The following is a 15,967-nucleotide window of genomic DNA, read 5'->3' as shown; positions in this document are numbered from 1 at the left end:
GCCTGGGGGTCAGAAGGATCTGGGTGCTAATCCCAGCTCTGCCCTCTCTCTGCTGTGTGACCCCGGCCAAGTCACTTCACTTCTCTGGGCCTCAGTTACCTCATCTGTAAAATGGAGAAGGAGACCTTGAGCCCTGTGTGGGACAGGGACTGTGCCCAACTTGCTTACATCCACCCCAGCGCTTAGCCCAGGGCGTGGCACACGGCAAACGCTTAACAAATACCACAACTATCACCGTCATCAATGAATCGTATTTATTGAACGCTTACCCCTCCCCAACGCCCCTACTCCCTCCCTCCGCTCCACCCCCGTCCCCACAGCACTTGCGAATATTTGTACATATTTATTATTCTATTTATTTTATTAATGATGTGCACATATCTATAATTCTATTTATTTATATTGATGCCATTGACGCCCGTCTACTTGTTTTGTCTCGTTTTGTTGTCCCCCTTCTAGACGGTGAGCCCGTCGTTGGGCAGGGATTGTCTCTATCTGTGGTCGAATTGTACTTTGCAAGGGCTTGGTACAGTGCTCCGCACACAGTGAGCGTTCAATAAATACGAAGGAACGAATAAGCGCTTGGAAAAGTACACTATAACAGAGTTGTAGATGTGCTCGCTGGGCTTTCGCCCGGTTCCGGGCACATCCCCACCCCGCTACTCAAAAGCGAGTGGACGGGCCTCTTCGGCCCCTTTCCGGCTAGATTCGCCCCCCCCCCCCCCCCCCATCTCCCACCGGCTCCTCACCTCAACAACTCCACATTCGTCCGTCGTTTCTGACTTTTCCTTCTTCACTTTCCACGCTTTTTCAGGGCCCGCTACCTGCCGAGGCGTCGATTCCACCCATTCCTCTTCAGAATCCTAAAAAATAATAACGTTAATAATGTTGGTATCTGTTTAGCGTTTACTATGTGCAGAGCACTGGTCTAAGCACTGGGGGAGACACAGGGGAATCGGGTTGTCCCACGTGGGGCTCACGGTCTTCATCCCCATTTTACAGATGAGGTAACTGAGGCCCAGAGAAGTGAAGCGACTTGCCCACGGTCCCACAGCTGACAAGTGGCAGAGCTGGGATTCGAACCCCCGACCTCTGACTCCAAAGCCCTGGCTCTTTCCACTGAACCACGCTGCTTCTCCAAATAAATACGGTCATATCCAAGGGATATACTGCAGGCAGTACAAACTGCTGAGGTGCGGCAGTGGCCGAACCATTTCCCGATCTTCTCTGGGGCTAATCTGGGATCATTACTAGAATGACCCTGTAGTCATTTCTCAGTCAGCCGTCCAACTGAAGAGAGCAACGAACGGCGATCACGCAAATCCGGCAGAGAATCGCTCTTTCACGGAGAGCTGCGTTTCTTTCGGTGTCCGAGTAGCAGCCTACACTCCAGCTTGATCGCTACACGGGCTGGGGTACGACAGTCATTACCATTTGCGGTGTTTTTAAAGTCCTTCAGACTGTGAACCCGTTGGGGGCGGGGAACACGTCTACGAACTCCTTTATACCGTCCGCTCCCAAGAACTTAGTAGAGTGCTCTGTACACAGTGCTCAGTGAATTCGATTGATTTTAATAAACTGGGCCTTCCTCCACTTGACCTCTGGACGAAACAACAGCTTACCCCATCCTGTCACGTAAAAATCATTTTTAAATTAAATGAAGGTATATTAAAATACCTGTTCGGTATTAAGTTTAAGAGAAGGTTCTCGAACAAGGGTCCTAAGGGAAATAGATCTCGACCGACCAGGCCGGCGGGAGAAGGGAATTCCAAAGCCGGGGGACTCGGCCTTAGCGGAATCCCGTCTTCAGAGACGTCCTCGAGATGGAACTTGAACCAGTTGGCGGGAGCACCCGAGCTGACACCGGTTGTTTTTGTAACTGAGGCCCAGAGTAGTGCGGTGACTTGCTGAAGGTCACACAGCGGACGAGTCGCAGAGATGGGATTAGAATCCACGACCCTCTGACTCGCAGGCCCGCGCCCTGTGAACTGCACCACGCTGTTTCTCCTACACTCGGTAGAGCGCTCAGCCCACGGTCAGCGTTTAACCAGTACCATTATCGTCACGGCCGTTTGGGCCAGTTAGGCCACCTCTGCTTCTTGCCCGGAAAATAATAATAATGTTGGCATCTGTTAAGCGCTTACTATGTGCAGAGCACCGTTCTAAGCGCTGGGGGAGATACAGGGTCATCGGGTTGTCCCACACGGGGCTCACGGTCTTCATCCCCATTTTACAGATGAGGTCACTGAGGCACAGAGAAGCGAAGTGACCTGCCCACCGTCCCACAGCTGACAAGGGGCAGAGCCGGGAGTCGAACCCACGACCTCTGACTCCGAAGCCCGGGCTCTTTCCACTGAGCCACGCTGCTTCCCCCGCGGCTTCACCCTCCCAGCCCCAGACTCCTGGGGGGGGGGGGGGGTTGCGGTCTCCGCAGCGTGGGCACCACAGTACCTTGAAAGGGCGGACGAACACAAAATCTCGCCGTGTCCACCTGGGTTCGAGCGGAAACTAGGGGTTGGGGGAAAATCCTTCCAACACCACGAGACAGAGAGGGTCGGCGGGACTCTGCCCTCTAAAACCCGCCTAGGCAGTCTCGGCAGTGCGCTCCTCTATCCGAATCACTCCATCGGTCGATTAGCGCCGTACAAGAAACTCATCTGTAACTATTGAAAGCGGCCAACGAGCCCGCGCTAACCTTTAAACACTTCCGATCAGTCCCCCGCTGATGAAGAAATCCTGCCGGGAGGCTTCCCCGCGTGCTGTGGCCAATTCAGGGCCGGGACAGGGCGCTATTTTCAGCCGAGGTCTTCCACGCCCTTCTTGCTCAACTGCCCGGGAAAAAGTGGCCCTCTGGCGGGACTATAGTCTTTTCCCGGGGAAGGCTGAATTCGCACCCATTAAAAGGTAACCATTTGTTCTCTTGGAGACAGAGGCATGAGATCCAGATCTAATTCAAATATCTAGAACCACGAATGAGGTCTTCGGACCTTTCGAGATGAAACATTTCGTGAGTGCGTACTGGTGCAGATTTAGAAGGGCCCTGAATTCATCTAGTAAGGAGAAGTGAAATGGGAAAGCGATTTTCTTTCTAAACTAATGCCCACAGTTCATTCATTCATTCAATAGCATTTATTGAGCGCCTACTCTGTGCAGGGCACTGTACTAAGCGCTTGGGATGTACAATTCGGCAACAGATAGAGACAGTCCCCGCCCATTGACGGGTTCACAGTCTAATCGGGGGAGACGGACGGACAGAAACAAGACAAAGTAATCACTATAAATAGAATCAAGGGGATGGACGCCTCATTAACAAAAGAAACAGAAAACGTAAGTGGCCAAACATACATTAGGGATAGAATGGGAACCCTTGAAACCACATATATATATATATATATGTACGATCAAGCGCTTAGTACATTCATTCATTCAATAGCATTTATTGAGCGCTTACTATGTGCAGAGCACTGTACTAAGCGCTTGGAATGGACAAATCGGCAACAGATGGAGACAATCCCTGAGTTCCAAATCCATAATCTCCTTTTCAGTAAATAAATCTCTTCCCCACATTTCAGATAATAAAAACACTTGCTCCAGTATAATTAAACCGAAGGCCATCATAACTGACTGCTCTTCCACTGTTTAACTTTTTCAGAAATCACGAGTTCGATCGATCGGCGTACTTACCGACGAGCTCTCCGTAGAATCGTTTTTTTCGGACTTCTGTTTCTTTTTCTTCTTCTTCTCTTTCTTAACTTTTTTTGAATGCTTATCCTTTTTCTTTTTTTTCTTCAGAGAATGTTCCTTTAATTATTCGATCGGGGAAAAAACTGAAATTAGTCTCTTTTTTTCCCCCAGAAGACAGAAAAGGAGTAAATATGTCACATATCTACATTGCAAGGACCATCAAGCAGTCACAACAAAAAAGTTCCACGGCTAGACTGAAGATCAAGCTGGTCACCTTCCGTTATCTTAACAAATACTAACATTATTATTATTATTATTCACTTAACTGTGCTATCCTCCTTTTCACTTGTCTGATCTAATTATCATGCATCTATCGATCAGAACGCTTGAAATCTAATAAGTGCTTACTGCTACTATTAACAAGGATAAATAATAATAAACAAGACCCTGAATATTCCTGGGCTGGATACAGGCAAATCGGGTTGGACACAGTCCCTTTCCCACGTAATAATACTGATAACGGTGTTTGTTAAGCGCTTACTCTGTGCAGAGCACTGTTCTAAGCGCTGGGATAGATACAGGGTAATGAGGTGGTCCCACGTGAGGCTCACAGTCTTCATCCCCATTTTGCAGATGAGGGAACTGAGGCACAGAGTTGCGAAGTGACTTGCCCAAGGTCACACAGCAGACGAGTGGAAGAGTCGGGATGAGAACTGAGGTCCTCTAACTCCCCGGCCCGTGCTCTGTCCATTAGGCCGAGCCGCTTCGCCCCGCGTACCCTCCGAAGTGCTTCGTACAGCGCTCTGCACCTGGAAAGAGCACGGGCTTTGGAGTCAGAGGTCATGGGTTCGAATCCCGGCTCGGCCACGTGTCAGCTGTGTGACCTTGGGCAGGTCACTTAACTGCTCGGTGCCTCGGTTCCCTCATCTGTAAAATGGGGATTAAGACCGTGAGCCCCACGTCGGGGCAACCTGATTCCCCCGTGTCTACCCCAGCGCTTAGAACAGTGCTCGGCACCTAGCAGGCGCTTAACAAATACCAACATCATCATTATTAACAAGCGCGCAATTAAATACCACCGACTGATCGAACGATTTCTTTTGGCAGATATACGCCGTGCTAGCAGGGAAGGTACGGCTCCCAAGTTCTCCGTGACCCCAAAAGGAGCTCTCAGGCGAACGAATCAAGCAACTCGGCGCAGAGTGTTGCTCGGCCACCTCGGGAGAAGCCGAAAATGCGAAATTAGAAACGTATGACTGGAACCCGTAAATCTGGTGAGATTCATCACCTGTGACAGTTGTTCTACTCGCTCGTTCGCATCGGCCGGCATCGGGGCGTCTTCCCCTCTCAGTCGCTTCAGCTCCCGGCGTCTCTCTCCTTTCTCGTCATCGGCTTTAGCCTAAAACGAAGGAGTGGGAGAAAGTCATTCATTCACTCAATAGTATTTATTGAGCGCTTACTATGTGCAGAGCACTGTACTAAGCGCTTGGAATGGACAAATCAAGGCCTCAAGCCGGAGGACCTGGGCACGTGAGGCCACGCTCAAGTCTGGCCAGTTTCCAATCCGTCGTTTTGAAAACCGGTCCCGTCCCCTTTCCCAAATAAACGCAACCCGGGAAGCTCGCCACTCTCCGGCAGCCCAAACCGCGGCGACGGCTGACAACGCGGCTCGGAAGAGACGGTCCCGAGTGGGCGCTTCTCTGCACTAATCCTGTTTATTACGCCCGTACTGTGTGCGGAACACTGTGCCAAGCACCGCTTCGGTCAGAAAAGGACTAGATTTTGAAACTCCACTAGGTGAGGGGGCGCGTACTCTCCCACGTCTGTCTCGTCTAGAGAAGCGGCGCGGCTCAGTGGAAACTGCCCGGGCTTGGGAGTCAGAGGTGGTGGGTTCCGATCCCGGCTCTGCTGCTTGTCAGCTGTGTGACCTTGGGCAAGTCACTTCACCTCTCTGGGCCTCAGTTACCTCGTCTGTAAAATGGGGATGAAGAGTGGGAGCCCTACGTGGGACGACCCGATTACCTTCTACCTCCCCCAGCGCTTAGAACGGTGCTCGGCACATAGTAGGCGCTTAACAAATACCAATATTATTAATATTATCATCATCTACCTCAGCGCCGACCTCTCGCCCGCGCCCCGCCTCCGGCCTGAAACGCCCTCCCTCCTCATATCCGCCAGACCGTCTCCCCCACTTCAAAGCCTCATCGAGGACACCTCCAAGAGGCCTTCCTTGATCCCCGCCTCTGCCGCTTCTCAGCTCTGTGACCTTGGGCAAGTCTCTTCCCGCCTCAGTTCCCTCATCCGTCAAATGGGGATGAAGACAGGGAGCCTCCCGTGGGACGACCCGATGACCCCGTATCTCCCCCAGCGCTTAGAACAGGGCTCTGCACATAGGAAGCGCTTAACAAATCCCAATATTATTATTAAGTACGTCTCCGAAATGTCTCTTAATGTCCTACTACACCAGAAGCTCTTTGAGGGCACAGAACACGTCCACCAACTCTGTTGTAACGCGCCCTCCCAAGCGCTGTGCGCAGCGCTCTGCACCCAGTAAGCGCTCAGTAAATAGCGGCGACTGACCGCACCTAGGGTCTGGGAGCGAATCAGTCAGGCATCAGGTATCAGTCACGCTCCCCTTCCCCTTCATATAAATGAACAGAGTCCCGGACCCGAATATTCATTCACTCAATCGTATTTATTAATAATAATAACGTTAGTATCCGTCGAGCGCTTACTACGTGCCCAACGCTGTCCTGAGCGCTGGGGGAGAGACAAGGGAACGAGGTTGTCCCACGTGGGGCTCACGGTCTTCATCCCCATTTTACAGACGAGGGAACCGAGGCCCAGAGAAGTGAAGTGACTTGCCCAAGGTCACACAGCTGACAAGTGGCAGCGCCGGCATTAGAACCCGTGACCTCCGACTCATTTATTGAGCGCCCGCTGCGTGCAGGGCACTGTGCTAAGCGCTTGGAAAGTACAATTCGGCAACAGATGGAGACGATCCCTGCCCGACAACGGGCTCACAGTCTAGAAGGGGGGAGGCAGGCAACAAGTAGGCATCAAGAGCGTCGATATCAATAAATAGAATTATAGATATTTATATGTACACATCATTAAGAAATGGAATAAATACGTGCAAATAGGAAAGGGAGGGCTCGATCCGGGAAGGCCTCCTGGAGGAGGTGAGCTCTCAGTGGGGCTCGGAAGAGGGGAAGAGAGGGAGTCTGGCGGAGGCGAGGAGGCAGGACGTGGGCCGGGGGTCGACGGCGGGACGGGCGACAACTCGGCGGAAAGAGCCCGGGCTTGGGAATCAGAGGTCGTGGGTTCGAATCCCGGCCCTGCCACTCGTCTGCTGGGTGACCGTGGACAAGTCACTTCACTTCTCTTCCTCAGTCACCTCTCCTGGAAAATGGGGATTACAAGTGAGAGCCCCACGTGGGACGCCCTGATTACCCTCAATCGACCCCAGCGCTTAGAACGGTGCTCGGCACGTAGCGAGCGCGTAACAGATACCATTACTATAGGAGAAGCAGCGTGGCTTAGCGGAAAGAGGCCGGGCAGGGGAGTCAGAGGTCATGGGTTCTAATCCTGCCTCCGCCACTTGACAGTGGCGTGACCGTGGACAAGTCACTTCGCTTCTCCGGGCCTCGGTCGCCTCATCTGTCAAATGGGGATGAAGACGGCGAGTCCCACGTGGGACCACCCGATCACCGTCGATCTCCCCCAGCAGTGCTTGGCACAGGGTAGGTGCTTAACAAGAGCCATTATTATAGGAAAAGCGAGATGGGTTAGTGGAAAGAGACCAGGCAGGGGCGTGAGTTCTAAACCCGGCTCCGCCACGTGTCTCCTGTGTGACTTTGGGCAAGTCACTGCCCTGGGCCTCAGTCGCCTCGTCTGTCAGATGGGGGTGAAGCCTGGGAGCCCCACGTGGGACCACCTGATCACCCTCCATCTCCCCCAGCGCTCAGAACGGCGCTTGGCACATAGTAAGTGCTTAACAAGAATCATTATTACAGAAAAAGCAGGGTGGCGCAGTGGAAAGAGCCCAGGCAGGGGAGTCAGAGGGTATGAGTTCTAATCCTGCCGTTTGTCTCCTGGGTGTCTTTGGACAAGTCACTTCCCTGGGCCTCAGTCGCCTCGTCTGTCAAATGGGGGTGAAGCCTGGGGGCCCCACGTGGGACCATCTCATCCCCTGGATCGTCCCCAGCGCTTAGGCCAGTGCTTGGCACATAGTCAGCACTTAACAGATACCAGCGTTATTAGATGATGATGATGATTCTGCAGCTGAAGAGTTACCTGGGCCTCCATGCTGCTGCTGCTCCTGCTGCTGCTGCTCCTGCTGCTGCTGCTCCTGCTGCTGCTGCTGCTGCTGCTGCTGCTGCTGCAGCTCCTCCTGCTGCTGCTGCTGCAGCTCCTCCTGCTGCTGCTGCTGCAGCTCCTAATGCTGCTGCTGCTGCAGCTCCTAATGCTGCTGCTGCTGCAGCTCCTAATGCTGCTGCTGCTGCAGCTCCTAATGCTGCTGCTGCTCCGGTCGCTATGACAACGGGGGGCCGTAAAGCGAGCCGCCCGCCGTCGCCCTGACGACTGACGTAAACGGGCGGCCGGGCCCTCGCAGCTACTGAGCATGCGCCGGCTGGGCCACCCGCGCAGGCGCACTGGAAGGGGGGGGGGCCGTCGGTCTCCACGGCGGCTGCGCGGGGCCTGGAGCTGCACCTGCTCCTGGGCATCATGTTTGATGTTGTGTCCTAAGCCCTGTTCTAAGCCTTAGGATGATAATAAATAATCATCATGGTATCTGTTAAAAGCTTACTGTGTGCCAAGCCCTGTTCTAAACCTTAGGATGATAATAAACAATAATAATAATAAATAATCATCATGGTGTTTGTTATGCACTTACGGTGTGCCAAGCCCTGTTCTGAACCTTAGGATGATAATAAATAATAATAACCATCATGGTATTTGTTATGCACTTACTGTGTGCCAAGCCCTGTTCTGAACCTTAGGATGATAATAAATAATAATAACCATCATGGTATTTGTTATGCACTTACTGTGTGCCAAGCCCTGTTCTGAACCTTAGGATGTTAATAAATAATAATAAATAATTATCAGGGTATTTGTTATGCACTTACTGTGTGCCAAGCCCTGTTCTGAACCTTAGGATGTTAATAAATAATAATAAATAATTATCAGGGTATTTGTTATGCACTTACTGTGTGCCAAGCCCTGTTCTAAGCCTTAGGATGGTAATAATCATCATGGCATTTATTAAGCGCTTACTGTGTGCCAAGCCCTGTTCTAAGCCCAAGGATGATAATAAATAATAATAATAAGTAATCATCATGGTATTTGTGAAATGCTTACTGTGTGGCAAGCCCTGTTCTAAGCCTTAGGATGATAATAAATAATCATCATGGCATTTGTTATGCACTTACTGTGTGCCAAGCCCTGTTCTACGCCTTAGGGTGATAATAAATACTAATAGTAAATAATCATCAGGGTATTTGTTATGCGCTTACTGGGTGCCAAGCCCTGTTCTAAATCTTAGGATGATAATACATAATCATCATGGTATTTGTTATGCACTTACTGTGTGCCAAGCCCTGTTCTAAGCCTTAGGATGGCAATAAATAATAATAGTAAATAATCATCAGGGTATTTGTTAAGCGCTTACTGTGTGCCAACCCCTGTTCTAAGCATATTTGCGCATTTACATTCCCCCGTGCCACTTCTATACAACAATTGACCTACTTCTCAGCCATTATTCCATTCTCTCCTTTTATCCAAAAAATCTAAGCCTTAGGAGGATAATAATCATCATGGTATTTGTTATGCGCTTACTGTGTGCCAACCCCTGTTCTAAGCCTTAGGATGATAATAAATAATAATAATAAATAATCATCATGATATTTGCTAAGCGCTTACTGTGCGCCAACCCCTGTTCTAAGCCTATTTGTGCATTTACATTCCCCTGTGCCACTTCTACACAACAATTTACCTACTTACTCATCCATTATTCCACTCTCTCCTTTTATCCAAAAAATATCTGGGCCCTGTCTCTCCCGCAAGGCTGCAAACTCTTTGACGGCACTGATGGGGCTTTCTAATTCTTTTGAACTCTCCCAAATTCCCAAGGCGGAGCACCGCATGAAGTGGGTACTGGGGAAGCTCTACCGATTGATCGAAAATAGTGGATAACAGCACAAGGGAATTAAGCACATTTATAGGGAAGGATCATTGCGACACAGCCCAGGCAGGGGAATAAACAGTGTTTCGAATGGCCAAAGTAAAATTTAAAATAACATTGTGGTTTTTATTCGGGTTAATAACAATTGTGCATTTGTTGAGCATTTACCATGTATCATTCATTCATTCAATAGTATTTATTGAGCTCTTACTATGTGCAGAGCACTGGACTAAGCGCTTGGAATGGACAAATCGGTAACAGATAGAGACGGTCCCTCCCCTCTGACGGGCTTACGGTCTAATCGGGGAAGACGGACAGACGAGAACAATAGCAACAAATAGAATCTAGATAAATAGAATCGAGATAATGTTTGTATTTAGTAAGTGCTTACTATGTGCAGAGCACTGTTCTAAGCGCTGGGGGAGATACAGGGTCATCAGGTTGTCCCACGAGAGGCTCACAGTTAATCCCCATTTTACAAATGAGGGAACTGAGGCACAGAGAAGTGAAGTGACTCGCCCACAGTGACGCAGCTGACAACCTGATGACCTTGTATCTACCCAGGGCTTAGAACAGTGCTCTGCACATAGTAAGTGCTTAGCAAATACCAACATTATTATTATTATTTCACTTCTCTGGGCCTCAGCACCTCATCTCCAAAATGGGGTTTCACTACTCCGTCCTATTTCCACTATCAGCCCCATGTGGGCCACGGACTGTGTCCAACCGGATTATCTCGGAGAAGCAGCGTGGCCTAATGGATAGAACCCGATCCTGAGCGTCAGGAGGACCTGGATTCTAATCCCAACTCTGCCACTTGTCGGCTGCGTGACCTGGAGCAATTCACTTCACTTCTCTAGACCTCAGTTACCTCACCTGTGAAATGGGGATGACGACGGTGAGCCCTGTGTGGGACAGGGACTCTGTCCAGCCTGATTATCTTGTATCTACCCCAGCGCTTCTATTGCCTGGCACGTGCTAAGCACTGTTATCATTATTATTATTATTTATTCATTGGTTTTGGCTGCAGTGAATCTTCCCTCCGGGTTCATTTAGGCAGCGGCCTCAGCTGGGACCGGTGTTTTCCTTCCAGGCCCTGTAAATAGACCGCGGTGGAGTTCTGTGGAGACCTGGCAGTAGCCAGGGCCCAAATGCACAGAACAGCAGAGGCGGCCGAAAGAAGAAGGCGGAAAATTCTTTCCAGCCGCTCGTCACGGTTCACTTTGCAGTCTCTCAGTTCATCCCTAAGAAGGACTTGGAAAAGACATTTTATACCTTAGGGAAAAGGCCACCCGAGAGGTCTCCGAGCGGGAGAAGCATCGCCTAGTGATCTAGAGGCACAGTCATTCATTCATTCAATAGTATTTATTGAGCGCTTACTATGTGCAGAGCACGTACTAGGCGCTTGGAATGGACAAATCGGTAACAGAAACAGTCCCTGCCCTTTGCCGGGCTCACGGTCTAATCGGGGGAGCCCGACAGACAAGAACAATAGCAATAAATAGAATCAAGGGGATGAACATCTCCATAAAACAATAGCAAATAAATAGAATTAAGGCGATGTACATTTCATTAACAAAATAAATAGGGTAATGCAAATATATACAGTTGAGCAGACGAGTACAGTGCTGAGGGGAGGGGAAGGGAGAGGGAAGCAGCATCGTCTAGCGGGAGGAGCACGAGCCTGGGAGTCAGAGGATGTGAGTTCTAATCCCGGCTCTGCCACACCTCTGCTGTGTGACCCTGGGTAAGACGCGTCGCTTCTCTGGGCCTCAGTTACCTCATCTGTCAAATGGGAATTACGACTGTGAACCCCATGTAGGACAGGGACTGTGTTCAACCTGATTACCTTGTATCTACACCAGTGTTCAGAACAGTGCTTGGCACAGAGTAAAAGCTTAAGAAATATCACAGTTATTATTATGAAGGTTCACAATCAACCAGTAATAATGATCATTATTATTGTTATTCTTAGGAAGAGTAGAATTAATAATAATAATAGCGGTGTTTGTTAAGCGTTTACAATGTGCCAAGCACTTTGCTAAGTGTTAGAAGAGAAACAAGATAATCAGGTCAGGTACAGTCCCCCGCCCAACATGGGGCTCACAGTCTAAGAGGGAGAGAGACCAGGTATTTAATCCCCATTTTACAGATGAGATAACTGAAGCCCAGAGGAGCGAAGTGACTTGCCCTAGGTCACACGACAGACAGTGGCAGAGCCGGGATTAGAAGCCAGGTCCCCTGATTTCCAGGCCCGTGCCCAAACAGGAAATCCAAGGATTCGATTCCGATGCTTCGTTTTCCTTCACTCCCCTCTCTAATCAGGAAAATGGACAAGAGGCTTTGCCCATGTGGGCTGTACCTAAAATGAGCCCCGCCAGCTGTGTCCCACCTTATGGCTACGCTTACGAGCAAGCTTCCAGCATCTTCATTTACATTACCCGGTCCTCGGGCTCTGCCTCGTCTAGTCCATGGCAAAGCAGCCCAGGGGTTTGGGGAAATCCACAAACGGCCGGATCCTCGGCTCATTCAGGCCTCTTCCTGTTCATCTAACTAGAGCTGACAGGCAAGAGCACAGGGACGGCATGATCGTGGACAGACGGATATTCCCCTGACAGACATAGAAAAATACAGAATTCTATCGGTGTGCCATAAAGTCGCTTCCCTAAAGAAAAAAAATGGAATTCCTCACATAATCATAAGTGGGGTCTTTGTTAAGTTTACTCACCCAGCAGACAAGTGACGGGATTAGAACCCAGGTCTCCTGATTCATAGTTCTGCGCCCTCTCCATCAGGCCACGCTGCTTTACATTTGTGGGACAGTGATGTGTCTTGGGGGGAAATGTAAGGGACGTAACCCGGGAAAACTATTTCCCATCTAAGTTAAGGCCTGATCTGAAAGCATAAGGAGAGGCAATTCTTTCTGTGGTAGAAGTAAGAAGATATGAACGTGGAGATATTCAGAACAGGAGGGTAAATAAAACAAGAAGCGGGGTTAACAGAAGTGGAGCGGTTCACCAACCACCTTCCCAGACTTTTTTTGCACATTTTTCTCAGACTCCCTCTCTTTCTCCCAAGCTCCGTGCCTCATTGTGAGGTAAATTTCAGGGCCTCGATCACCATAAAGGAAAAAGATTCCTCTTTCTCTCTGTACTCCCTTCTTCTTCTTTACCCTTTTGCAAAATTTCTTATGGGAGCCTCTCCGCCTGTCACCAGAAAGCTCTTTGTTATAACTCAAAGTGTTGCCGTCTCCCAGGGAAAACAGGCAGATTGAGAACCGGCTTTAAAAAGTAATGAGCGGAAGAGCGGAATTTAATCAGTTCCATCACTGAAGGAGTCCCCCCTCTAGGGCTAATATTGCATTTGATGGATGGACCACTGAATTTCTCTGCGGAGGTGCCTCCGATTACGGAGGGTAGTTGAAATTCAGATCAAGAACCCAGGCTGCAGCAAGGAAAATTTGCCTCCCGATATTTGTCCTTTCTTCTACTCAAGCTCCAGAGCAAGATAGTATCTGGGGGAAAAAAAAAAGTCTCTACATTGCAGAACGGATCATTGTGAAATACAGAAGCCTTGTCCGTTTAGTTCCGCATTTCCGACTGTTCCATTACACCCAGCTGGATGATCACCTTCTCCTCCCAGGACTTAGTCTCCTATATAGTTTAGGCACTCTCTAAGCTTCTCGTGGGCAGGGAACATGTCTCCCAAATCTGATGCTTAGTTCGGCGCTTTGCTCACGGTAAGCGCTCGAAAAATACGGTGGAATGAGTGAATGAACAGTCCTTCAGTCTTCAGCAACTGATTCCCAATTTTCGGCAGGGACACAACGCTGACTGAGGCTTCCTTTCAGTTCGCCCTTATGACAGAGTTTAAACAAGGCATCACCGCAGGAACTGGGGCAGATTCCCCTCCCCTTCATCCGTGTCCATCAATTACAGAGACCCAAGCCAAAGTTCAGACTCGTCCTCTGGACCAGAAGCTCGCTGCGAGCCGGGATCATGCCTACCAACTCCGTCGTATTGTTCGTTCAATCGTATTTCCTGAGTGCTGTATGCACAGCACTAGGGTAAGCACTTGGAAGAGTACGGTACAACGATGAGCATATTACATGTTCTATTGTTCTATTACCTATTGTTAGTAATAATGATATTATGCTTGTACATTCCATATTTATCGTACTCTCCCAAATGCTCCGTACAGGGCTCTTTATGCCGAAAGTGCTCAATAAATGCGATCGACTGATTGATTGATCAGGGAACCCAAAATGGCAGCCACAGAAAAGGTAACGATCGTGTGGTTTGGAAGGAGTCAACCGTTGGGTCACCTTTGGTACGGTTTATCTGGTCTTCGTGGCGATGCCATGGACTCGTATTTATACATTCAATCCTATTTATTGAGCGCTCTCTCCCAGACCGCCCCACCTCCATCTGCCATCACTCTGGTAGCGTATCCATAGGGTTTTCTGGGTCAGAATATGGAAGTGGTTTACCACCGCCTCCTTCCGAGAAGACTCGACAGCGTGGGACAAAACAAACACCCTGGTCTCCAACAGGGCTCACTGGGAGAGAAACTGTGCAAAGCGGGAGTCAGAAATCCCTCTCAACTTGAGTTTTTCCTCTCACTTCAATCCAAGTGACTCAAAAGCATCCCAGGCAGTGAGTGATCCACGTCTCCTCAGGACTTCTAAATCATTTATGTGCATTATAGTCTTACCGTTAGGTGTTCAAAAAATGCAATTGAATGAATGTTGCATTAAATATTCTTTTTGTAGTTCTTGTTAAGCACTTACTATGTGCCAGGCATTGTTCTAAGCACTGGGGTAGATACAGGCTATCCAAGCTGGATATTATCCCTGTCCCACAAGGGGCTCACAGTCTTAACCCCCGTTTTCCAGATGAGGCAACTGAGGCATAGAGAAGTGAAGTGACTTGTCAAAGGTCACTCGGCAGAGCCAGGATTAGAACCCAAGTCCTTCTGACTCTCAGTCCCGTGCTCTATCCCCTTAGGCCTTGCTGACTCTCTATTTCTTCCCCTCTTATTCCAGTGTCTACGAGAGAGGGAAACGATGAGGAAAGCGAGATTTAAATCAGCCATCAAACGCAGGCCTAGGCTGACCAGGGACGTGCTCAGAGCAACAAAATAGCCAGGTCCCCATTTAACGAACAAAGTGGAGATCGTAAGCTTCTCCGGGACATGGATCGTATAATCTACTGAACTCTCCCAAATGCCTCGTTGAGTGCTACGTACCCAGTAGGGCTCTCAATAAGTAGCATCGATCGACCGATCGATTAGGAAAATTGAGACTCCGAAACCGGAAATCAAAGGAAAAGTGGGTGTTTTTGTCTGAGGTTCTCAGTTGCCGGCTTGGTTTCGCCAACTGGGTCCTGGCCAGTGTTGCCTAGGTAACCCCCATCAATTGGTCCTCCCCCTACCTTAAAACACCGTTGATAGCTCCTTTTGGATCTCAGGTTTGGCATCGCTGAGCTTGCTGGTCTTAATGGCTGTTATTTTCCTCCCCAAGATTCTGAGCAATTTTCTTGTTTCTCCAAAAGGATATAACGAGGGATTTTCTCCCAAAGTCTGAGGGTTGTTTTTTTTTTTTTTTCACATTTCGGCAGGACACTTGGCAGTAATTTTTCTGCCGGTGTTCGTCCCCTGTGGTATCTCTCTTGCCCTTTAGTAGATGTTTTCTGTTCTGGAGGGAACTTTCCAAGGGTTTTGGAGCAATATATAAGAAAAGTCACACGAAATGAGAAGCAAATCCTCCTCAGGGGCGATTGACAGTTCCCTGGCCACGGGAGAAAACCAAATCGGTCCTCGGAAAGCACGCAAAATCTTAGCTAAGCTCAGGAGGAAGTAGGTTTTCTCTGGGCAGCCCGCACAGCTTGTAGCCTCAGCCCACTGTGTTTTTTCCCCGTCGTTGTAAAAGTTGCTTCTTAATGCCATTTCTGTTCCAACATCTGTTCCATTTCCTTCCCAGCAGGCCCCAGGCTGTCGAGATGTCTGTTCTATGATCTTCGTTAATCTTCAGTCATCAGAATGTGACGGATGTGTTCGCTTTCTCATTTCTCTTCAGAAAAGACCAGCGGTCACTCG

At 49.3% G+C, this 15,967-nt stretch overlaps 1 protein-coding gene across 1 annotated transcript in view; it reads right to left on the bottom strand.

Moving 5' to 3' along the window:
- CWF19L2 (CWF19 like cell cycle control factor 2) overlaps positions 1-8,012 on the bottom strand; it is a 58,459-nt gene extending 50,447 nt beyond the window's left edge. The window contains exons 1-4 of the mRNA XM_007666833.3: positions 7,981-8,012; positions 4,973-5,083; positions 3,685-3,801; positions 750-863 (exon numbers count right to left, since the gene is read on the bottom strand). Coding sequence (XP_007665023.2) covers positions 750-863; positions 3,685-3,801; positions 4,973-5,083; positions 7,981-7,992 — 354 coding nt within the window. The 5' untranslated portion in view covers positions 7,993-8,012. The remainder of the gene's footprint in view (positions 1-749; positions 864-3,684; positions 3,802-4,972; positions 5,084-7,980) is intronic.
- Positions 8,013-15,967: the final 7,955 nt, after the last annotated feature.

This window comes from Ornithorhynchus anatinus, chromosome 20 (genome assembly GCF_004115215.2).
Source record: "Ornithorhynchus anatinus isolate Pmale09 chromosome 20, mOrnAna1.pri.v4, whole genome shotgun sequence".
NCBI lineage: Eukaryota > Metazoa > Chordata > Mammalia > Monotremata > Ornithorhynchidae > Ornithorhynchus > Ornithorhynchus anatinus.
The sequence above is the reverse complement of the archived record's forward strand: the minus strand, read 5'-3'. Positions and strand labels throughout refer to the sequence as shown.